Here is a 24818-nt window from a genome sequence, read left to right as displayed (position 1 = left end):
TTTTGTATATGACTATGTACTTATAATCTTGGGAGAACAGTTTCTAGTAAAAACTGACTTGATAAAAGCTCATGCTGCCAAATGTGTGCATTCTCCCTGAAGTGTAAGAATTGTTTGTACAGAGCTGCCACTTGTGGTCTAATTGGACAGCCTTTCATTGTAAGCCTCTAGGCTTTTCTTTATATCCCTGTCTCACTATTTCTTTCTCCTCACTGTCTCCTTGGTTTCTTCCTTCCTGTCTGCCCTTCGCTATTCTTTCACTCCTCTCCTGTATCCAATGTCTTATCTCTCTGTCTCTTTCCTTGTGTGTCCCTCTTCTCTGTCCCTCTCTGTGATTGCTCTTTCTCTCTCCCTCCCTCTATCTCACTCTCATCTGTTGGTATGGCTCAGGCTGCATCATCCAAGAGGACACGTGTTCTCTGTTTATTACAGAGCAAAAGAAGGGAGGGGAAGAGTGAGCGAATGAGGGAGGGTGGAACAGAGGTAGAGAGATTCACACAGCATAGCCATCACTGGGTAGACAGCATCCTTTCTAAACGCACTCACGAGCAAACAAAAAGAGGAAACACATCAGAATCCTTTCAGACGACAACAGAACAGTTCTTCAGCAGAGGTAAGAAATATATCTTTACTTACTGTGGTCATTGTTGTAAAGAGGCACAAATTAGAATGATCATTCAAGAGCACTCTAAGACATCTGTTGTTAGGTCATGTTGAATACTTGGTTGTTTTGGTGCAAGGTGTACTGTACAATGATACAGACACATCAGATCAAAAAGTGCCTCAACACAGGGCCTTGAGTGACTCAATCTCAAGAGAAGCATTAGAGTCCCTGCTGCGAGTATTACAGCGCTTGTGTCATATGCCAGGCTTCATAGTTCCAGCCTCTGCATTGGCATGAATGGGAGGTCGACAGGTTAAATTTATTAACCCCGCAAAATAACTGCGTCAGATACGGAAGCTTTGCCAAAAACAGCAAGCCAGTCGCAGTCCATCCAAACCACCCCTTAAATTCAGGGTAAGTCTACTAACAGGTGTCCTTTCCTGTTCGCTGGAGTAATGCTATCTGCTGTTGTGCTGAGAAGTATTCAGGTCTGTGTAATAACAGATAAACAGAGCTTTTGTTTTCCTAATCTCAATAACACTTCACAGAATATCTGACGCCAGTGTATCTGGCTGGGTGCCAGCTTGCATAGGAGGCCAGGAGGGCCGTGGAACTTTTCAGGGTGGATAGACTATGACTTATCGTAAGCCTTGACACTTTCAGTTTTAAAGGGGTGATGGATGATGCTGTTAGCATGTGCCTTAAGATGAGAACATTTGTTTAGTTTAAAATAAAACTGTTTTATGCTACAGCTAATGGCAACTGCCACACCTTTGTCACACTTGGTTGACAACATATCGTGCAGTTGAAATACATTTTGTCTATGTAACTGAAATGTAGGTGGAAATTCAAGCATGTACTTCAGTTACTAATGTGTGGGATGATTACAGCTGTAAAGATTATTGACAATATGTGGCATGGTTTCGAAAATAAGAAAAGAACCGATATCTTTCAGATACATTCAGCCTCGTAAAAAAGATGGCATTACTGACGCAATTTGATGCAAGGCTGTGATTAATTTTTTCAAATTTTTTTGGCTAAATCTCCTTGCAAGAAAACAAGATGCCCCCATTTCTACATTATATAACAATGCAACAGATGCCTTGGAAACTTTTCTGTCTCACCCGTACAAAACCCATACCTCCTGGAAGCCTTCCCTGTTAGAACCGTTGTAATGTTCCTTCACTGAGCATGGGATGAGATTCTTCAATAAACTGAATCTTAGCTTTACTTTAATAGAAATTCTCCTGGCTTGAGATTTATATATAAAAAATGTCATTTATAAAGGATTTTGTAAATTGCCTGGAACCTTTTCATAAAACATCTCTTTGTAAGAGGCATGCCCTGGGACAAGGTTGTATTTTAGTGTACAGACGCTAAACTCGGAGGGGGCTTCCTCAATATCTTGCCCAGGTTAACATACTTACTGTGAGAGTTTTCTGAATAAAGAATATTATGTATAGCTTAATTACAAATGGATCTTGTTTTGTACTGATAGATGGGGCCCGGATTGTTCTGGAACTTCCCATCCAAGACTAGCTGCACGGTTCCACAGAGCCTGCTGCAGACAATGTACGTAGTTCCGCCTGTAACCGAAGTTGTAGCCTTTCTTTTCCGTTTTATAGCATCCATTCTTTCATTTTTTGTTTGTCTCTTTGCTTGTGAATTCCATGGCCTGTTGCTGTGTCTGACCACATAATGATCACACCTTGATTTATCGACCAATCACTGGGCAATGGCCAAACAAGGTCAAGTGTCAGTAACCACCATTACTCTGCTATAGATCATTATTCATAATTCATTGCCCGATAGCTGTTGATTGTTCCAGCCTTCAGTCGCTGACCAATCCATTCATGTGGGTTTATATGTCCAAGCTGATTTAATGTAAAAAGATTATTTTATACTTTATTGTAAGTCTCATGTCCACTATATAGGAATCTGAATTATGAATGTTTTTCAATCAATTGTGGCCTGAGCTACATGTTATTTGATAATGAAAATGTTCATATGCAAAGATACATATCGACCTTGGTGTCCATTGTTCGTTATTGGTGGCTCTGGTACTTTGGATGTTTTTCTGTTCAAGAAGGTTCTTCAACTCAAGAACTCTGCCTTCTGCAGTTCTTGACCTCCAGTGCCCCCAATCTATCTTATAATCAGCTGAGCCGCATGACACCAATTTCATGTTAATGAACTACAATAAATGAAAAATCTCCATGAATAATTTGACTGCACATGAGTGAGGAAAGCTATTATGGGCTTGATTGTATTCTGTTCTGATTTAAATAGGTGTGCAGCTGTGATAAATGCCCAGGCTGGGGCGAAAGATCCCTTCATGAAAGCTTTTAGATACAGGCTATTTATCAAAATGGAACCATTAATATTTGAAGAAAACCACGCCTAACATCCCTGGATTGGTTTCCTACTGATCCATACAGTAGAAACCTTTTTTAAGGAAAGTATTGGCCAGGTTACTGTACTTTTGGCCAAGGTAAAATGGCGTTATTGAGGACCACATACCAACTCACCTTCTGTCAGCCTGGATTACAGCACTAGGCAGCTCCTGACAAGAGGCAGTGTCAGGGGTTGGAAACATGGTTGATTCTAGTGGTACAACACTATCAGAGTGTCTTTAAAAGCCAGATAACAATGATTGGTTCTTCAGATGTTACCAGGAATCCCACTGGAGGTGTGAAGTGAGCTCTCTGAGGGGTTGAGATTACAACTAGTTCTTGTGAGTTCCACAGCTGCTTTTTTTATCTCAATTTTAAGACATATTCTGTTATTACTGCAGTTTTTCTCAACTCCAGTCCTCCAGTCCAGTCCTAATGAACCTCCTAGAATATTTTAGATGCCTTCATATCTAAAACACTAAGAATCTGATGAGTTGATTCAAGTGTTTTATTAATGAGGCATCTAAAACATTTTGGTAGGTGGGTCCTCAGGACTGGAGGGAAGAAACACAGGTCTAATGGGGTGTGCATTAGTGTATGACTGTGAAGATCCTGGAACAGTCTATTTAGTGTGAGGTTTATGTGAACTAGTTGTTTTTTTAGTTGTGCTAGTTATGTTTTTTCTTCCATCACCCTCAACATTTGACCTTATAAAGTGGATCCTTATAAGAATCTTGGGCATGAGTGATACCTACACAAAGATCATTCATTCTATAAAAACACAGAGAAAACTACCTCAGCAATGAAGCCAGTTTTCAGTTGCCATAAATGGAAGATGTTGCCTTGATGTTTGACTTTTTTCCAGGCAGCAACAAGTGCTTTTTAAAAACTACAATATCTCAGGTCTTCCACTGATTTTTCCATACTTCCACACTGACATAAATAATTTATTTTTATTTCCTGGTATATTTGATTCTGCCAGCATGTGGGTGGTACTTAGCACTCTCTGCACCTTGGTTATGCAGCCATGTTCTTTCTATTTACCTCGATTATGTTAGCACCCAAATGGCTAATTAAAACTCTGGTCACTTGTATCCTAGTAGCAATGCCAAAGAGACTGTACTGCTCAGCTTCTTGACATTTTGTGCCAAGATCCTTCGCCTGTTTTGTGTTCAGAGAATGATTTTAGAATTCCGTCTAACATAGATTTAGTTGTAATATTTTACTTATTTTTTATTATTTTTGCGCACAGCATAAACACACATTGTCCTAACCCAGTTTCCAAGCATTGATTGGGATTCTGTATATTAGGTCAGACCCTTGCCTTTAAGCAGATTTATTGATTTGGTGTCTGACAGAATACTCTTCCAATGGTCTTTCCATCGTCATATTCTCTTATGCACACTTTTTTTTTTTTCACTGAACAGGGTCATATGGCAGCTCTGGCTAATGTCATCTGCTCAACCTCTCTCAATACATGAACTCTAGATCCAGCATGTTCTAAACATGTCTGAGAGTGACCACTTTATCTTGGTGACTCCAACCTCCAAACTTTTCTAGTACTGCAGTTAGGACTAGCAGTTATACTGTCAAAAAGGATAAAGAAGGTAAGATAAAGGTTATCCAACTCCCTGAAGACTGCAGGGGCATCTACTGGCATTAATAGAGGTTACTATGGCAACACTGACGGGGTACAGAACCCGCAAAAAATAAATAAATAAATAAAATCTCTGCAAACAAGTTGATTTTGTAATGAATGTATTTATGTTCTTTATACTGTAATTTTAGTATAGGATGATATTAATATTGTTGATCATGAAGTAGTTAAACATCAAGTGTAATATTTAACCCACAGATAATGTGACTTTTAAAAATCATAGATCCCAATTTGATATATACCAACACAATCCAAAAACTAGTCAGAGTTTAGTTACTGGTACATGCTATGGTTGCTATTACTATTGCTCATACTAGAATCCATAATTCTTAGTATTAAACTGTGTAGTATTTCTTTTATAAGCTATTGGACTTATCTAGTGACTTGGGCTGGACTCTGTTGACTTAGGCTAGTCAATAACCACATGCAACAAGCTAAAAAAACACTCAGAATACCTTAGAAACCACATAGCAATGGTGGTTGCATGGAGGCACTGGCAAGCATCACTCACGTTCTGTTTAGAAAGAGTAAAAATGTTGCTCTATTATGGTGTAGCAAAACAGCACTGATGATTATAATAATGATCTGAGAAAGGTTAGTACATGTGGGGGAGGCGGGAAGGCGAGATAGATTAACGGAGAGATCGTGACAGAGAGAAAGTGTGGGAGAAAAAGAGGCAATTGAGAGTATTGTGGTCATGTCTAGACCTTGGTATAATCACCTCATAGGAGGTGTTATGCAACCAAAATAATCATTCCCTGCAGGGCTCTGAATCATTCTATCCGTTCACATCCGAGGTGTTTGATCTACACTGCTCATGATTCCAGATTCATGCAGTTCTTGGCACTGACAGGAAATAAGAGTGGAATGACTTTTCTATTGACTTGAAGTGTTCTGAATTAAACCCAGTTATTGTGCGACTCTTCCAAGAGATATCAAAGTGTTCTGCCATCTCTTGAGTAAAGGTGGCAACTATCTGCACTAATATTTTATGAGATTGTTTTTCCTTTTTTATTTCTCATTCATGTTTTTGTTTGCTCATTTTAAGGAATGTTAGAGGTTCAGAAATGCTATTAAGAGATGCTAATGACTGTTGCTTAGCCTAAATGAATATGCTAGCAATATTTCCATTAATGTTGTAAATAAAGGCATGCTTCATAATTTTCATCTACATATGCATATGTTTGCAGAACTATTAGAGACCAATAAAGTTAGCAGGATGCTGTGGAGGTGTTTGTTAGCTTAGCATCAAGTTATGGAAATATCAGTTGACACTGACGAGCTCCCATGAGCCGACTAACTTCAGCTGCACAGCCGGAGTTTAATAAGTACCTAATGGAAAAGCACATTGTCTCTTCCATTAACGTATACCTTCAGAAACCTGTGAGCTAATGTCACAATTGGCCATGTGTTCCTGGAGATTGACAAGTCTGTGCCTTTTTGTGTCATCGTGAATCTAACCACCAAACATCCTTCAAGCCATGTTCACAATGCCACCTCATTTAAGTCCACAAACCTCCATGTGTAGTTTAAATTGTTTGGATCCAGATTAGCACTCCTGCTGGTTAAAACCAACTTCTGATTGTAGCTTGTTTTACATGAAGTGTGTCTCAATCCGCTCCCTAGTTTAGTATTTAGTACACTACCCAGGTAGTCAGCCATTTCTAAGACGTTCCAGTGTACTGAAACATTCATTCATTGAAAGCATAAGCTGCTCAGTATATTCTCCTTCTGAAAAACTTTGTCTTCTTCAGTCCTTTAAGTCATCAGAACAATGATGTTGTTGATATGTTAAATGCATGATGTCATAAACATGTTGCATGTAATTGAGTCATTAGTATCCTAATGTTTATTGGATCAAAGTCCTTGCTTGTGCCTGAAATCATGTTTACGATATACTGATTCTTTCCATAAAGAACTAGGGAGTGGAAAGATACGCAGCCATGGTAGCTGCTCCAAGCAAAATGGTTTAACTGTTTAGTTGTCCTGCCACCCAGTGGGGCCGAGATCAACCTAGTCCCTGCCAGTTTAGCTACTAAATGTTCCAAAACACAGCTTGACCAGCTTTATCACCTTAAAGACCCCTGGGAAACTGTCTAACAAGTGCCGTTGTACATGTTTCCTATTGAAACATGACATCAAACAAGTTTAGGCAGGGCATATTGAAGAGGTTACGTCTCAGCCATAAACCTACGCATTTGTGAATTGGTTACAGGTGGTATAAAGGGACATTTGGATTCTAGAGAACATCTGATTGGACAAAAATATGTAGTGCAGAATGAGTCATCAACATTTGTTGTCTGTTTTTCAGAAAGAGAAATTCTGTCCATTTAAATGTGCACATCTGATTAAAGTTAATTTAGTCAACCTTTACAAGTACTCTACAATATAGATGATCTCAAAGTTAACAGACATGGGCTAAAAGTTACAAAACTACAATTTTGATTTCATGATGAACTATCATTTTGATATCATGATGGGGTCTTTAAGCTGGTATGATCCGGTTTTATTTTTTTGTTAGTTTTTTATTTTTTTTTTCAGCAGGGACTGTATGCAAGGTTTGAGTGGTGTAGGTAATATTACAATATTGGAGCACCAGACAAATTTGATTAGATTTTGTTTTGCTCTCGAATAGCCTTGTTAATCTCAGGTGTGTGTGTTGCCATGGTGATTGCAGGTTGCTCTCCAGGATGGCTGGCATAAAGGATCAGCAGTTCACTGAAGAGAAACCACTACTGCCAGAATCCAGGGGACAGGAAACAGAGATGGTGAGTATGTGTGTGAGTGTGTGTGAGTGAGTGTGTGTGAATTGCTAAATATAGTAGACCAGTTAAAAATGCCCCCCTGATTTTAGGCAAGAGAACAAAAAAACTGGATGTGTGTGTTTGCATGATAAAGGATTTATCTATGCTCACCAAACACCACATTTCATCTTAATCCATATATCTGTATTAAGCTAACGTGAAATGAAAAGCATGACGTGTTAAATGCCAAGTAAAAATAAATGTCTTTAAAATATCAGTTAAAAAATTGGGACATTGGACAATACGTGGTGTACTACTTTTATGCTTTTCAAATCCATTGATTAATGATGCAGCCTGCTGTAATTCCTATCTCTTATATGATTAAATCAATGTAGAGAATCAACAAAATTCACTGGGTTTTAAGTTTTCATTTTATGTGCTAAAATTTTGATTTTCCAGGCCAGGAATTTTATAAATTCTTAGTAACATGTAACAATAAAGTGATATATGCTCACATTAGTTGATAAGGTGTCATGAACAAGAAATGAAAAATGTGTATTTTTACAGCATACAAAACCTTTAAAAAAAAATCTAGAAATTTCTATACCGAACTGATATTTTTCTATTCATGTACAGTTCTAGAACATTTTGTCATTTTGTCAAACTGCAGTGTAATCCCTATAAAAAAGATTATAAAAATTTGCATTAACTATTCGCAAATGATTGGAAGTCATCAAAGCTTGTTGTGTGGATATTGTGTCTGCCGCTTCCACCACCAAAAAATTGTCCTCCGGTCCAATAGAGGGCACTGTCTGCTGTAGTTTGCTGTAATAGTGTTTGTGTCTGTGTGTAACGTGGCAGGCTAAAGGACAGTGTGTGCACGCGCTGCCCTGTGCTACGCCCTCCCCCCCCACGGCTCGCCCCCCAAAACGCTGGCATGCCATTGCCCGACACTGGCTCGGCCTGACGCGCCGTCGGACCAGTGGGTACTTCCCGGTAGGCTGATTACAGCACAGAGCATGTCCATGCTTCCAACTAAAAGATAGTCATTTTTCTCAATTCCTTTATCTTAGCTCTGTTAGAAAAGACCAGACAAGGCCTAATATTTTCCCTCTCCCCAAGTCTCTACCTAAAAACTCATCCAGTTTCACATAGCCTACTGTCTGATTCAGGGAAAATGACAGATTTGTCATAATGATATCATGATGGACATGAGCACAGGCAAAATCCAGTTCTCTGTCCTCTCCACACAGACTCTTGTCGAGCATTGTGCAAACACCTATATCATTGCTATGGGAATCTATGTAGATATGCTGGATTTTGACTATGGATCACCTGCAAAATGGCATTGCTTAAGATAGGATTTTAAAAACAAATCAGCTTTATGTGCAATGTGAACAAAGCTTTATATACTACAATGTCATAGGTTTCAGTTCCTCAAGAAGAAAACAACACATTGTTGTTTACCAGTAAGGCTGCCCCCTTTTACACTTTAGAGGTACTGCATTAGAATTTTAACCCTGAAAAGGAGAAAGGAGTGACACCTGCTGGTCCGACATTAAAACTGCTTTTGGTTTTCTGCTGCCAACAGCAAAAACTGCATGCACTAACCTCTTTCTTTAGGTTTGTGGGTTTCTTCCTGCTTCTGCAAATCTGCACAAGAATCACATTATAAGTGATACTTGCTTTGCCAAAATGGATGCTTTGTTTTTAACTTATTTAGATTGTGCTAACTCATATTTCCTTGCCTTTTCAGAAGAATGAGATGGAATTTTATTTTATTCCTGTTGTGATTGTATTGTGATACAATTGTCTGGCAGAGAAATGTTGTCCTGTTCTCAAGCTGTTCTTTTACAACTGTGTTTTGTACTTATTTCACCTTTTTTCCACAGCACAGTGTGTTCTTAACAGTGTCTTTCCTCATTAATACTGGGGTTGGACCAGCTCAGGCAATCAAAATGCTAACCATTATACTTAAATGTATAATGGAGTTAAACAGGCCTCATATCAGCACTGAAGCAAGCTCAGCTTGCACGTTTTAAATTTCCACAAATAGCTGCTGATCTGAAGCCAGCTAAGCCACCCACATACTAACCAACCATGTCTAGTGAAATAACAAACAGGGGTGTAAAGTACTTGAGTAATTATACTTTATTATTGTATTATTGTATGTGGAATTATTTTGGGGCATGTTTACTTTATTTGGTTTAAAATGAATAGCTGCACCATTTCTTTTTAACTGCTTAAAATTCTATTCAGACCTTTAAAGTATATATCTGCTCATCATTATGTAACTCTACATTTCACGTCACGATTGTCTTCTTGAAAATCCAGTCAGATTTAATTTAAAATGTTGCTTCTGAACTGACCAGTTAAATTTAGGAAATGTTTTGCTTTCACTCTAAATGGTTTTGGCTGGATACTTTGACATTTGAGTGAAATGTTGGCATTGTATCTGTACTTTAGCTTAAGTATAATTTCTCAGTAATTTTGCACCCCAGACAAAAACTCACAATGTTCTAGAAACAACAGCTCAAGTAAATGTTTCCATCACAGAAACTTTTTCCTCGCTGGCGGAACCTTGCAGAGTGTTGCTCCAATCGCTGCTTATTTTATTCTGATAGCATATTGAAACTAATGTTTTTTTGGCTTTGATGAACCTGACCTTTTGTGTTCCTGCAGGAAAACTGTGAGACCTATGTGGCTGAGGGAGATTGGAAGGTACGGTGACTCTTCCTTGTGCATATTTAAAATATTGACTTAACATTTACAATTAAACAGCCAGTCCTTGAAGGAATTTAAGTCATGTCAGATTTAAAATGGCATGGATGACAAAACCTCATTATTCATTTTTGGCATTTGATGATTAAAGACTTATTGTTTGTCTTGGTTAGAGAGAGGAATGCGCTAACAATTAAAGTTAATGAGAGAGCACGAGAGAGAGAATGAAAAACATGGAGGCGCTGCCATGACCTCCTGAGTTTCAATCAATATCCCTTTCAGAGCACTAACAGCAACCTGTAGTACCAACCTCTTGGTTGGAAATGGAAGTTTAATGGTTTTGAGCTAGTTATAAGACATATTATTTTATTTTTATTAAACCTATGAATTTTAAGTAATTATTCACATAAATCTCTTTAAAGTCAACATGACATCAAAATTTATTTGTAATGCATGTTTTATTATGTTTATAATATAATATAATATAATTGAATATAATATACTGCTTTTAAGAGTTACACTGTGTTACAGAGATCAAATTGCAATTGAAGTCAAACTACTGTGATAAAAGTTGAGGTAAAAGAACTTTATCACCTCAGTTTTGTTTCTGTCTCACGGTTTGCATCCTCTCTTCACACCTCTGACAGAAATAGGACTAAATCACAGAGAGAAGATTTTGAATAAAACAGCGAGAAATCCAAACAGCAAAGGGGGCTGAAGATGTACGCTCATCGAGTGAGGGATTTTAATTGTGATAGAGAACAGATAATTAAATAGGTTTTAGCACAATATGGTTACCTAATGCGACATTATAAATCAGATGTGGCAATACAGTCCGCTTGTGCCATATTAAAAAACAATATATTTTCGCAGAACCCAAAATATGTTACCCAAGGTATAAACCGCTGTAATGGCATCGTAAAAAAATTCTGCTTCATGTTTAAAGGCAAATTTGTGACACTATAAAGATGATAATTAAAGTTAATAAGCCAAACATATTCTGATTGTTTTCACCATGCAACTTATAAATTAACTAACACAAATCAGAGAAATGCAATTTATTTCCCAAATTTAAATTTTGATTTTAAAATACATTTTAAATACAATAATATATAAAAATATGTTAGAACCAGAGTTTGACCCCAGAGTTTAGTACTGTTTATTTGTAATGGGATGGGCAGAAACTATTTTATAGTGTCAATACAGCACTCAAGGCTGTAAACATGTCTAAAACACATTTTTGTAACTTTTTTTTTAAAGATTACAATTAAAATACTCTTCTTTATAAATATAATTTAATTTGAAATTTAATTTGTTTGCACACTATTAATGGCTGTTACATTAGATTAAGCACTAAACCTGTTAGCATTTATCTGCATATATATATATGGTATGATGTAATGGGTGGGGTCCATTCTTTTATGACAATGACAGTTCAGCTGTATTTACACCCATGCATGGGATCTGCAATTGAGAGAGGGAGATAGAGGTTGTGCATTTAAGCGAGACAGCAAAAGCCAAGTCAGCCACAAGGGGATTAGTCTTCCACATCCACAGAAAAAACAAATTAAAAACTCAAAGGGCGCATTTGAGTCAGCATGGTCCTGTTAGACAGGAAATGTTCAAATTCAAATAGAGGTAGTTTACTACAGAATACAGCACATGCAAACACATCCTCATCTCAAAAGTAGGCCATGTGCCTCATGTGTCCATGTCTCAGCACTCCATCAACTTGTGCTCATGTCGATGCGCACGGATACACAGACACTGTCACAAACACAACTCATGTCATGTCGACTCTGATGCTAGAACCTATGAAATCTTCACTGACCTTTGACATGGTCCAATTTCTGTCTGTGTTGTGTGTTTGTCTATTAATAATCTTTGGATAAAAAATTGCACATGTAGGAGGATTTTAAAGTAATTAAATTGTAAACAATTACACATTTATTCATAGAAAATTGAGTACTATATCGCTGCAAAAATATAGATTATCTATATTAAAGGCCTTCATGAGCATGCAGAAGATGAAGATAGCAAATATGGGTCAAAAACAGACAGAACACAACAGATTTAGAGTGACATAAAGCCCAGTCAATAACAGGGAGCCTTTTTTGCAGTCAGCCAATGAGGGAACAGGGGTGGGTTATGAAAGGTTCCGGGGGAGGGGCAGCAGCACCGCAGAACTCCCCTGACCAGAACAAGAAGAGACAAAGAGACGCCGTAGCAACCGCAGCATCTCTCTGGTTGCTTGCATCCGAGTCTAGTTTCCCGGAGAGGACCTTGTCTTCTGCCTGCTCATATACGCCTTTAAGCAAGCGTACACAATCTGCAAGCAGCCATGCCAGAGTGCTGGGATGGGGTGAGTGGGATATCTGTGATTACAGAATGCAAATAGCGAGTGCGAGAGACAATGATTTTTTTTTCAACTAATAAACAGCTTAAATGGTGTTTTATAACAATATGTATGCTATATTATCATTCTTAATTGTTTGGCTGGTTAAATAAATTGCTATTAATTTGCCCTGTGGTCAGAAATGACTAGACTGAACTGGTAACAATTCCATTGCACATTTACAGTATATGTTCCTTATGGCTAATTATTGTTATCATTCTATAATAATTTTAAATTATTTTAATTTATTAATGGCTAATTATTATAGTCAAAACCTCAGAAATAAAACAGCATCCTCTGTAAATGTATAAAATGTCATAATATTTAATAAATACATAATTAATAGAAAAAATACAAATAAATAAAATAATTCATAAAACAAAATTCTACAGAGCTTATGAGCGTGACCTACTGATCTGGTAATTGTGGATTAATTACATTGCACATTTTCCTGATGGGTAAATATTCTTATGATTTTATGTTAATCTATGATTATTTGCATTTACAATGGCTAATTATTGTACTAAAATGTTAAAAATAAAAAAAAAACTTAAGTAAAAATCAAAACAAAACAAAAAAACTTAACATTTTATAAATTGTTTGGAAATTATTAACAATATAATAAGTAAAAAATATAAATTTATTTCTACCAAAATAAATAAATAATAAATATTTCATATATTTTACAAGTGTGCTTGTGATGTTAGAATTCTGTGTTGTGCAGAAATGTCCAGTCATGTGTGAGCTGGCCATTTGCACTGACACACTAACACACTGACACGTGGAACGTGTGGAACGTGCACTCTGATGTATCTCTGCAGTAACCTGCAGTGTGTTCAGAAATTTCTGTTTGCGCATGTGGTGCTGATAGTGAATCTTATGTCTGCAATTTAATAATAAAAATCTTCATACAAGGTCAGTTGAGTGACCTTGAGAATGAAAAATCAGCAGAAGAGAATTTCTTGACAGATTACGATGAACAGCTTTACTATTTTCTGCCCCATATTTGCATAATATTGTTGAATCTAGGTCAAATTTCCTGTTTATCCTGCCAGTGCTTTTTGCATATCTCCCTATAAAACATGCTCAATGTTTTTCAGCACAGTGACAGCTGCCATAAGATTTTATCATGATATAAACACAGAGAGACACAAACAGCTGTCCTAAACTCATACACAATCATACAAAGACCGTCAAATCCGCTCTGACCCTCCACGATTTTTCCAGCATCAAAAACACCAACTCACAGGGGCTTAAAGAAGACTTATTTCCGGTCTCTCTGTGGATCTGCCTTCAGCTCTGAAGTGGGCTGCCTGCGAGGTGTCTGCTAGGATTTGTGCATAACACTGGAAAGCTAGAGATGCTGAAGTAATCCTCAGGACAAGAAAAACAACATGCACACATACATCCATCGCTCCTCTGCTCGGAATAAAGTCTCAGACTAAATGTGGGTCAGTTCAGATTAAAATGCCTTTGGAACTGGCAATTAAAAGGCTGTTACATGACTGTCTGCAGTGAATCTGGGATCAGAGAAGCTTAATGAGATATTAATTAGTCTTGTTTTTAACTCTTGCCGCTCTTGATTAAACCGATTTTTTCTTTACCCAGTGAAAGCAGTCGATTATTGTAAGTCAATAATTAATTAAGGTGTAATTAAATGTAAAAGAGCTTGTAAAAATGTACCATCTTTTATTGGAAAATTAAACAACATTTTATCAAACTTTGGTAAATGCTTTAATAACATTTGAGAAGATACTGATCTATGTTATAAGATCAGTAATCTGTCAATTTCAGTGTGTGAAGAACAAATTTATTCTCACGTGCGTTATGTATTAGGTACGTTACAGCTTCTGAAAGACAGCATGTTAAAGCCACTCAGCCCGCCATCTACTCCTTTTCAGAAAGCAATGATGTCAAAACAGTAGTGTGGGTTTAATACTCTCTGGACCGCTATTTCTTGTAAATACTACCGTGTACTGCACAAATTTACTATTAATTATTATTATGACTTTTACAAAAGACTTAATTTTTTTTAAATTTTTTTTACTTCAGAGACTGTTTACTGAAACTGTTTATTTTTATTTTTATTTTTTTTGTAGGAACATGACATTGAAACCCCTTATGGGATGTTGCACGTAGTGATCCGTGGGGCTCCCAAGGGCAACAAGCCAGCTATCCTGACCTACCATGATGTTGGGCTCAATCGTAAGTAAACAGAGTTTTTGTGTGTGTGTGTTTGTGTACCAAGGTAAACTACACCCAAGCTGCTCTCCAATACCCCAAGCAACACGTATTGCACGATTTCCATCTTGGTAGACCATCTGTCTCCAAGCATTGACCCGGAGTTAATTTCCTCATCTTCACAACCAACAAGACATGGTTGTGTGTCAGTATGTGTACTTTTGCATATGTGCATGTTCAAATGTCCTCTGGAAGTGATGAGTGTGGGCTGTGATCAGAGCTGTAATTTGGATGCCAGCTGACTGCAGTTCATCAGTTCTGTTAACAGATAACTGTAATGCAGTGTGAGACGAAGCTGATCAAAGGTGGAAGGTGATCTCAGCGCCACATATGTGGGAAAGCTTAAGCACTGTTTTTTTTTTTATACCAAATATACCAAAAATACAAATGATCAAAAAAGGCAAACACAAATATGGCTTGGAGATTAGTAGAACAAACTAGCTTCATTTTATTTCTTTTTATATTTTATAGTTATACTTTAGTGTGGGTATATATATATATATATATATATATATATATATATATATATATATATATATATGTATCTATATTTCTGCATTTATATTATATAGGTTTATAATAATTACATTTTACAAACATGGCTGTCTTGCAGAGTAGTAGTACTGTACATACTAGCTTATACTTGAGCTTCAACTTATTTTTTGTATATAGTTTTATATTTTTATTTACATTAATATATAAAATATATTTATTCTTTATATATTATAAATAATGTTTTTATTTATATAAATATATTATTTGCAAATATGGCTTCTTTTGGAGGATCAGCTTATTTGTATGTATGTATGTGTATATATATATATATATATATATATATATACACACATTTAAATACATATTTATATTATATAAATTTATAATAGTTACATTATAAATAAAATATGTATAAATACTGTTAATGATTATAATTTTTATTCAATTGTTTCTTGTAGCTACTTTTTACAGGAGTTATTTAAAGAAGAATAAATGTCTAATCAAGAACGTTTTTTAATCTATGGCTTGATAAGGAATATTAGATCCATTTATGGGTCAGCAGAACAAAGGTGGCCAAGTTGCTATTGACCTTGATATTGAATTCCACATTCTGTCAGTGTGACAAAATTAAATGACTCGAAACCTTGGCCGAGCGTTTTTCTCATCACTCACAGCATGCTTTCCTGTCATCTACTGCTCCTCTTTCCTTCCTTTTTTTCTCCAATCTCTCCTCCTCCCTACCTCTATCCATTTCTCATTATTTAGTCCTGAAGTGTATTATTGTCTATCGGTTCTTATTCCTATGCAGTGTTGTATGAGAGAGAAATATAGGTCACAAAAACATACCCATCATGCAGTAATGGGGAAGGGAGCGGGGAAGGTCAGCACTGCGGCATAGAGTAACTCTAACTCTCCTCTCCACTGCGGATTAATTTATTAGTATGCATGGCCATCCTCTATCACAAAACATGACTCAGTGAGAGAGAGAGAGAGAGAGAGAGAGACATAGACCACCAAAAGGAAACGCTTGCCTATATAAAAAATGTAAAGTGAGCAATACAGCCGGGGGGAAATGTAAAAAAATTGGGTCACTTACTACAGGGTAGAGAAGCTTATGATTCATGCAACAATGCAGCACCTTTAAAACTGCAAGTCTTTTTAGGGTTCAGTGCCATGAGAAAGGTCAATTTGTTTTTTATTTGATTTTCTGCAGACTTATAATACAGCACACAAGTTATATGGGCGATTTCCAAAATGTCTACTTTTCTACTCCACAGAATAGGTAACAGCATATGGGTTTGGAACGGCATAAGGACGAGTCAGTATTTTTGGACGATCTTTTTTTTTAAATAGCTTGAAGACCTGCCAAAACACCATTTGATGGTGATTAGGGAGATGGCATGATCTAAAATGAGTTATTAGTGCCGTTTGAGTAGCTAGCTAGAACACTGAAGTTGTTTTGTGTCTTTATTTCATGTTCTAAGTAGGCCAGTGATTCTGGCATGAGAGATAAGTGGACAGAGAACACGATTTACAGAAATGCCCCATTTTTGAAGTATTCTTTTATAATAAGTATGATGTTATATAATGTATGATATTACATAATGAGATCCAATAGAATCTGGGATAACAATGTATTATATATGGTTGTTAGAGATGCACCATGTAAATACCATGAACAGAGTATAAAACATGATAAACATTCTTTTCAATCTGATATCATTTTACCAAGGGAACAGCGCAATACGTTTTTGTTTCTATGTCTTGCTTTCTTTCTCTGAGCAGACAAGCTGTGCTTCAACACGTTCTTCCACAATGAAGACATGCAGGAGATCACTAAACATTTTGTGGTGTGCCACGTAGATGCCCCAGGCCAGCACATTGGTGCCCCCCAGATGCCACAAGGGTATGATTAATGCACACATGAGTATATACACATCAGTATTTGCCATTTTACATGATATGTAAGGAATCGGCTGTACCCTGCTGAAAATAAAGTTATAATGGATTGTATTTTTAATGGAAACTGTAATGGTCCCTTTCTTCTATTGGTGGCTTGTAAAAACCACTAGCCTAAATCCTAATGGCCCAAATATGGCCCAAAACACACTGTTTTAGTTGTTGGTTTGTAATGTTTGTAATACTATTTGTAGTCGAAACCTATAACTTCTGCATTGTTTCTATTGTTTGTTTTTTCAGCAGGGTATGTACGGTCAGTCTTTATAGCACAATAATATAGCTACAATTGTATTGTAATGTAGCCTAATAATGTAGTGCACTTATTACATACAGCAAATAAATTAATACGTGGGTATGTATGAAATATTGATTTGAGATGGGAGTATATTGTAATGTATGTTCTAAGCGTTGAACGCCGCGACTGACCAATCAGAATCAAGTATTGCGGAGAGCCATGTAAAAACTTTAAACTTGAGATATCATGTATAATATATTTTCTGATCTTGTTGTTCCTAGATATCAGTATCCCACCATGGATCAGCTAGCTGGGATGCTTCCTAGTGTGGTGCAACACTTTGGGTGAGTGTGGTTGGATTTTACTCAAAATGATGAGCTGTAATAATAATGTAATATGATGATAATCCATTCCTTTTCTAGCTTCAAGAGCATTATTGGAATTGGAGTGGGGGCTGGTGCCTACATCCTCGCCAAATTTGCGGTTAGTAAATCTCAGCTCTTCACTGTATCTTTTTTTTTTTTTTTTATTTTTTTTTTATTGGTTTGCATTCAATACAATTCAGTTGTGCTCTCCACTTGTAGCTGATTTTCCCTGATCTTGTGGAGGGTCTGGTTCTTCTCAACATTGATCCCAATGGGAAGGGATGGATCGACTGGGCCGCCACAAAATTGTCAGGACTCACCAGCACTTTACCAGACACTGTCCTGGCCCATCTCTTCAGCCAGGTACAATATTAATCTACATTTATTATGTTTAACTGTGGATACAGTATACAGTATACCTTTAAAAATAAATTTCAAGGCTTAAAATTGATTGAAATGTATGCATTCAGTTCAGGGGCATTTAATGTAAAAAAATTATTTAGCTACTTTTTTATTTTTAAAATAATAATAAATGCATATCAAAGATTTAATTATTAGAATTTTCAATTGAATTCTTAAGCAAAATATTTAGCTAACATTACATTCACTGCATCACAGGAAGAGCTTATGAGCAACACAGAAGTGGTTCAGACTTACCGTCAACAGATCAACAACACCATCAACCAGTTCAACCTACAGCTCTTCTGGAACATGTATAACAGGTAACCACCCACTACCTCATTAATATATAAAGAGTCGTGCATAATGCATGAGTAGAATAAAAGAAAAAAAAATTACTTGCTTTAAAATAAGGATTTCCATTTTTTCTACAGCCGCAGGGATTTGGAAATGAATCGCAGTGGCTCTGTGCTAAATGCTAAGACCCTGAGGTGAGAACTTAGTTAATTAGAATCATTTACATATGCCTGTGTAATAAGACTGAATTCTAAAATCTCATTCTTGCAGGTGCCCGGTCATGCTGGTTGTTGGTGACAATGCTCCGGCTGAGGAAGGCGTGGTGAGTTTTTGATAAGAGACTTATATATCATGTTTTTCCCCATCCTTCTCATTTTTGTCTCTCATGTTTTCTTCCTAATATATCCCAAACTTGGATGTTTTTTGTCATTCAGAGACAGGTATATCTGCTCTGCATTTCTTTCTCTTCCTTCCTCTTTCTCTGGTTGTCTCACGGGAGCAGATGGCACTGGCCCTGGGGTTGATCTCCCAGGCTTTGCCAGCTTGTGTGCACTGGATATTTTTAATTTCGCACCATGGCCCTTTAATCTAGCATATGAAAGCTGGGTCAGTGCCCCATCACATCTAATCAGACACACAGGGCGAGAGATAAGAAAAAAAAAGACTAAGGTAAACCAAAAGAGGATGAGAGAAGAGACGGATATGAGTAATTTAGGGCAAGAGGAGGAAAATGAAAATGTGGGAGCAGAGGAAACAACAGAAGGATGAGGTAGAGATTAGGGTGAAAAATTTAAATAAATGAAGCAAAATCATGGGAAATTAAGTGAGCAGAAAGCGAGATTAGAAAAGCAAATATGCCTCTAGTGAAAGCAACTAATTATTGATTATTACAATATATTCCCCTTTTTAGAATAATATTAACAATAGTAACATTACTTGACTGATTTTCCTTCAATTTCTAATCCAAATCATTCATGCATTAAATTATGTGTGTGCATATATATATATATATATATATATATATATATATATATATGAGTAAAAATATATTTGTATAAAGCATTTACATATAGGAAAGGATTGAGATGTAATTTTTAAATAAAATGTTAAATAATAAAATATTGGCTGGGGGTGGGGGGTGGGGAGTGTTCCATATGAGGAAAGATGTGTTCCCACCATCAGTATCACATTCATTGACTAATGCAGACACTTGTGGTGAGAGTTTTCATTAGAATTGTGAACATGTTAGAAAGAGGGTACCCATCCCATTCTGAAAGTGTCTGCGGTGGTCCAAACAGAGCCCACAGACCAATGCCGCTGCGCAGCTGTCTTTCTTTAGCACTGGAATATGACTCATCTCTGCAGTACTGCAGTATCTGGGTCAGACCTCAAAAACACACATACTCATGCACACTCACACACTCTCCTCCCTCCATCACTCCATCCATCTTACAGCCTTTCATTCAGCTTATGGAAGAACTTGTTTAATCTTCTCCATTTTTCTCAATTGTACTGCTCCGTAAATGCCCTGATAGATATGTAAATGTTCACAAACATTTATAAAATTCAGTATAAATGTTTTCTACTCCTAGGTTGAGTGCAACTCTAAACTGGATCCAACCAACACCACATTCCTAAAGGCAAGTGAACAGACATACTGTAGAAATACAGGCCAAACCTAGACCATTTTGGCACATAAAATTTTAGAAATAATTTCTTAAAACATATTTGATTTGTTTCAGATGGCTGATTCAGGTGGAATGCCTCAAATTACACAGGTGAGACTGCTTGATGTGTCTGATCTCAGATCAGTCTCTGACAGTATTGCAGTGGTGACCGAACACAACACCAAAATTGTTTATTGTACAAATGAGATCAAAATGTCCTTAAAATCAAATATTTTAATTTATTAATGAATAATTACTAATAAACTATGTTAATGTTTTGAATCCTACAGCCTGGAAAACTCTCAGAGGCTTTCAAATACTTCCTGCAGGGAATGGGTTACAGTAAGTCTAATTTATTTCATATTCTTTTGATCATCAGTGTATTTATTAATAATAGTAATAATGTTTCTGGGTAAAACAGAACCCCAAATCAGTCCAATTGATGATTCGTTCTCTGACAAATGTAAAGTGATCCAGTATGTTCAGTCTGGACATTTCTCCCATGTGTGTCTATTTCCCACGATGAGAGAGTTGTGAGTGTATGCAAGCAAATAAGTGTGTGTGGAGGTGTTGTATTTGGTATAATCTGTACCCTATGTGTATTTTCCTGCCCCTTCTCAGTTGCTTATATGAAGGATCGGCGAATGAGTGGGGGGCCAGGTACTTCCTGCTTCCTGTTCACGCCTGCCCTCTTATTCATTAAGATGACACATTTAGTCTTCTAATCCCTTGTTTGGCCTTGTTTAATTTCTGTATTTATCCTTCCCAGACTGATATTGCCATTCATTCATTATTTACTTTATTGATCAGTGATTTTTCCTCTGAAGGAAAAACGTGCTTTGAATGTGCTCTCATGTTCTCTGCATGGCAGTGATTTTAAATTGAACCATTAAAAAAACAAAATCGTTGACGAAACCATGGCATGAAATGCAATTTTTTTCTTTCTAGCTTAGAATTATTTGTAAAAGTTGTGAAACTTGCTGTTTTATGCACTCTCTTTCAGAAACTTCACATTTAAGAGAGCAGTTGTAGGCTGGAAGTATCATTGGAACAATTGTCAATTCAATTATAGTATTTTTATGTGTATGTGTTGTTTTTCTTTTTTTGGTGGGGGGGTCAAAACTCATATTTTTTTGAATGCTTAACAAAAGGAAAAATTCTAATGGAATAAGGGAAAATAATTATTATTTCTACACAATTTTGCTAACATTTCTTTTTCCTATTTAAGGATGTTTATTTTTTATTTTTTTACTGAAAAAACAAGAAAAATACTGATTGAGAAAATATTTTTTTTTTTTAGCACTGGAAATAAGGAAATTTTGATATACGGAAAGATTCTGGTTGCCTATTTATGTTGGATTTGAGTCATTCTATATTTGCAGTGGAATGTCATCAGCTTGAGGCTGAAATTATTTTCGACAAAAAGTTCAAGCATGTCATCCCTGCCTCCTCTGCAACACATCATGCAGCCCGGAAAAATTTCCCTGTGGATATGGAACGACTATTTATCTCCATCTCTCTTTCTCCCTTTTTTTTCTCAGTGCCCTCGGCCAGTATGACTCGTCTTGCTCGCTCGCGAACGGCCTCTCTGACCAGCGCCGGCTCCGTGGATGGCTCTCGCAACCGCGCATGCACGCACTCAAATAGCAGTGAGGGCATCGGGCAGGTCAGCCACACCATGGAAGTGTCCTGCTGAACCCTTGTGCATTGTCTCACATGCACACATTTAGAGAGATGTGGCATGGAAGGAAGGTGTGAGAAGAATGGAGGTCTCATATTGCTTTCATTCTTTTTTTCTCAGCCATTTTTTTATGTCCTTTTCTCTCTCAGTTTTTTCAGTGTTAGCCATCTTAAAGGAACAGTTGACTCAAAAATGAAAAAAAAAGTATAAAACTATAATTTACTCGCACAAATGTATTTAGAAACCTGTATGACTTAATTTCTTTTGTAAAACACAAAATGAGATAAATAGTCCAAGGAGCTATTTTCCATATAATGAAAATGAATGGTGACCACAACTAAATTTCAGTGAACAACAACCTTTTTTTTTTTCATGAATTGGCTTCAGAAGACCATTCACTTCCACTGTATGGAAGAGAGCAGCTTGGACGTTCTGCTGAACATCTGCTTTTGTTGTCCACAGAAGAAATAACGCCATACAGGTTTAGAAGAACCTCAGTTTGAGGTTTTCATTTTGAGCTGAACTATTCCTTTAACCTGTTAAATGAAGACTTGCTGTCCTTTTCCCCTTCAAAACAGTGTTTGGTTTCCCCCAACTTTGTAACACGGTTACTTATTGCTCTACATGTCAGTATTGCTGCACCCTTTGCTTGCTGCCTCTGGCCTTCACCTCCTAAGACAAAACTACAAGTCCCATCAGCCCCTGCTCTCACTCATTCCTGTCCTGTGACAGTCTTTGAGGAGAAACTGATGGATTGGGTCGCAGGTAAAAGGGATCGGTCTTGAGGAACAGCATGAAATAAAACAAAAGAAAGGATTCTTAAATCAGAGAGCAATTTATAAGTAACATTTGTAGCTCTCCTTCTCAATTTTGAGTGAAAGGAAAGCGATTGTATAGTCGAAAAGGGCGTAAATCTCTTAACCAGTAAACAGTAGCTCTCGGCTAATCATCTCAGCTCATTCAGCCATTGGAAGTGTATTTTTCACCACAAACTGTAAGAAAAAATAACTTTAAAATTTTTTTTAAATGATTATTTGATACCATGATTGGTTTTCTCATTTAAAATGTTATTAAAGCATGAAAAACAGTTTTAAAGTGTTTTGCTCCATTAAAGTAGGAACAGAAGTTGTATGACTTGACCACTGACTTGCCTTAAATAATCTTTTTTCATGTTAGAATGATTAATTTTGCCATTCCTTTCATATTAAGCACTAATACGATTAACCACACTTTCAAATCAAGTCTCATTCATTAAATACTACATGCCTAGTACCCTTTTAATGTGCACTCACTGTCATGTGAAAGTGGCTTTGTCTGGGATTGGTTCTGTATGGTCTCCATTTTATAGACAATCAGCTTCCGACCCAAACCAAACCGGAACCGTCGACTGAGGCAGAGCCTGTGTGATAGAGTTTGCAGTGCGTTAGTGGTACAGAATCAAGGTCTCACACTTCCCTTACAGCACCCAGCCCCGAACCAAGAATATACCAAAGCTACTGATACAAATGCACTCACAAATGCACACATAAACATTTCCCAATGAGGGCTGGGCTCTGCAAGGTAACAGAGCTTTTGTATGTATGTACACACACACACACACACACACACACACACACACACACACACACACACACACACACACACACACACACACACACACACACACACACACTGCATATAATACTGAAAGATTGCATATGCATTAGAATCATATTCAGTGCATGCTTATTTCATAATTTACTGTAGATCTGTGGATTCATATTTAGTTATTTTTTGTTGTTTTTTAAATGGACTCAAATTTTCACATTTTCATCATAGTTTGGTCAAGTTCTAAAGTGGTGAATGGAAACTACAACAAATATATATATTTTTCATGTTCCCATTTGCACAAATAGCAAAATGAAAAAGCCACAATTGTGTTACTAACTTTCCAAAAGTGGAAAAAATGGAGAGATTGATAATGGTGTCAGAAGAGAAAATGATGTCCAATTTGATGTCACTTCCCATTTTGTTAGAAATACACTGTAGCAGCAGCCAAGGTAATATAACACAAAGTATAGCGTTATAAAAAAAAATGGCTAGATTTGCAATGTTAATAACTGAAAATGTGTGATCAAAATCTGTGAAAAGGGTCCATAATTGTAAAAATCTATTGTTGATTTATGTGCACGAACTGCACAAAATTATTGGAGAAAAACCCCATCTAAACAATTGCACGAATTAAACTAGTGAACTAAACAAATGAACAAACGCACAAATTATTTGAATCAAGTTCCAGAGGTGACTGACATAATAAGATAACATATTATCCGACGAAGCAAACAACGAACAAACTACGACGGAGCAACCACCGTCTTCCCACCACACAACACTTTCTTCTTTCCATCCATCACTCATTTTTCTGTCTAACTGAATGTCACTTTTTCTGCTGCTTCCTCGAACAGGAAGTGCACAATTACGACTTCTCAGGGGTGTTTCCTGTGTGTTTGTCTGTAAGTGGCGGGGCTTTCTGGAGCATGATGCTCCAAGCTCGGAATGTAGGGCAAATCCCACACCCCAAACAAACCCAACCCCCAAAACACAAGGTGCCCCTCCCCTCACAGACACCTCCAGTCACCCCTAAAGGGCTATCGACCCAGGCAACGCATCGTGATCAACCTCACTCCGTGCAAGGCTGGGCGCAGTACTGTAGATACTGTAAAAAGAGAAAGATAAAAGTGTGATACGGAATAAACAGTGAATGTGGAAGAGGAAAGAGAGGGAGAGGGGGAACAAAAGGACATGTGGTGGGTGTTCAAAGCGGGAGGGTGAAAGTCAAATGCAAAATATCAGTGGGTTTCCTTCTAAAGACTGAATGGACAAACACACGTTCTTCCCCAGTATTGATTTGCATGAGTTTTGATAATGCAACGTTGTGTTTGTGTCGTTTTCCTTGAATTCCTGTCTGAAGTATGCAGTCGTCAGC

At 37.0% G+C, this 24818-nt stretch overlaps 1 protein-coding gene across 5 annotated transcripts; it reads left to right on the top strand.

Moving 5' to 3' along the window:
* The first annotated feature begins 458 nt into the window (after window positions 1–458).
* On the top strand, window positions 459–23508 carry LOC109051162 (protein NDRG4). 5 transcript variants are annotated; one of them, XM_042715198.1, is made up of 17 exons: window positions 459–613; window positions 2103–2176; window positions 7332–7422; window positions 10081–10119; window positions 14614–14719; window positions 17036–17156; window positions 17726–17788; window positions 17867–17927; window positions 18029–18172; window positions 18428–18531; window positions 18643–18699; window positions 18776–18827; window positions 20098–20145; window positions 20248–20283; window positions 20463–20514; window positions 20794–20832; window positions 21714–23508. In XM_042715198.1, the coding sequence occupies exons 2-17, from the start codon at window positions 2103–2105 to the stop codon at window positions 21866–21868; spliced, it is 1242 nt and encodes a 413-aa protein (XP_042571132.1). In that variant the 5' UTR covers window positions 459–613; the 3' UTR covers window positions 21869–23508. The 5 variants fall into 5 exon arrangements, with proteins under 5 accessions (XP_042571132.1, XP_042571133.1, XP_042571134.1 ...); XM_042715199.1 differs by lacking the exon at window positions 20794–20832; XM_042715200.1 differs by lacking the exon at window positions 2103–2176 and having other exon boundaries at window positions 461–613.
* The last annotated feature ends 1310 nt before the right edge of the window (window positions 23509–24818 follow it).

Source organism: Cyprinus carpio, chromosome A25 (genome assembly GCF_018340385.1).
Source record: "Cyprinus carpio isolate SPL01 chromosome A25, ASM1834038v1, whole genome shotgun sequence".
NCBI lineage: Eukaryota > Metazoa > Chordata > Actinopteri > Cypriniformes > Cyprinidae > Cyprinus > Cyprinus carpio.
The sequence above is the reverse complement of the archived record's forward strand: the minus strand, read 5'-3'. Positions and strand labels throughout refer to the sequence as shown.

Excerpts from the sequence above, each read along its gene's own strand:
- LOC109051162 (XM_042715198.1), top strand. The coding sequence starts at position 2,103 with ATGGGGCCCGGATTGTTCTGGAACTTCCCATCCAAGACTAGCTGCACG. Across the intron at positions 17,789-17,866 it reads AGTGTGGTGCAACACTTTGG|CTTCAAGAGCATTATTGGAA; the intron begins GTGAGTGTGGTT and ends TTCCTTTTCTAG. Across the intron at positions 18,828-20,097 it reads CTCCGGCTGAGGAAGGCGTG|GTTGAGTGCAACTCTAAACT; the intron begins GTGAGTTTTTGA and ends TTCTACTCCTAG.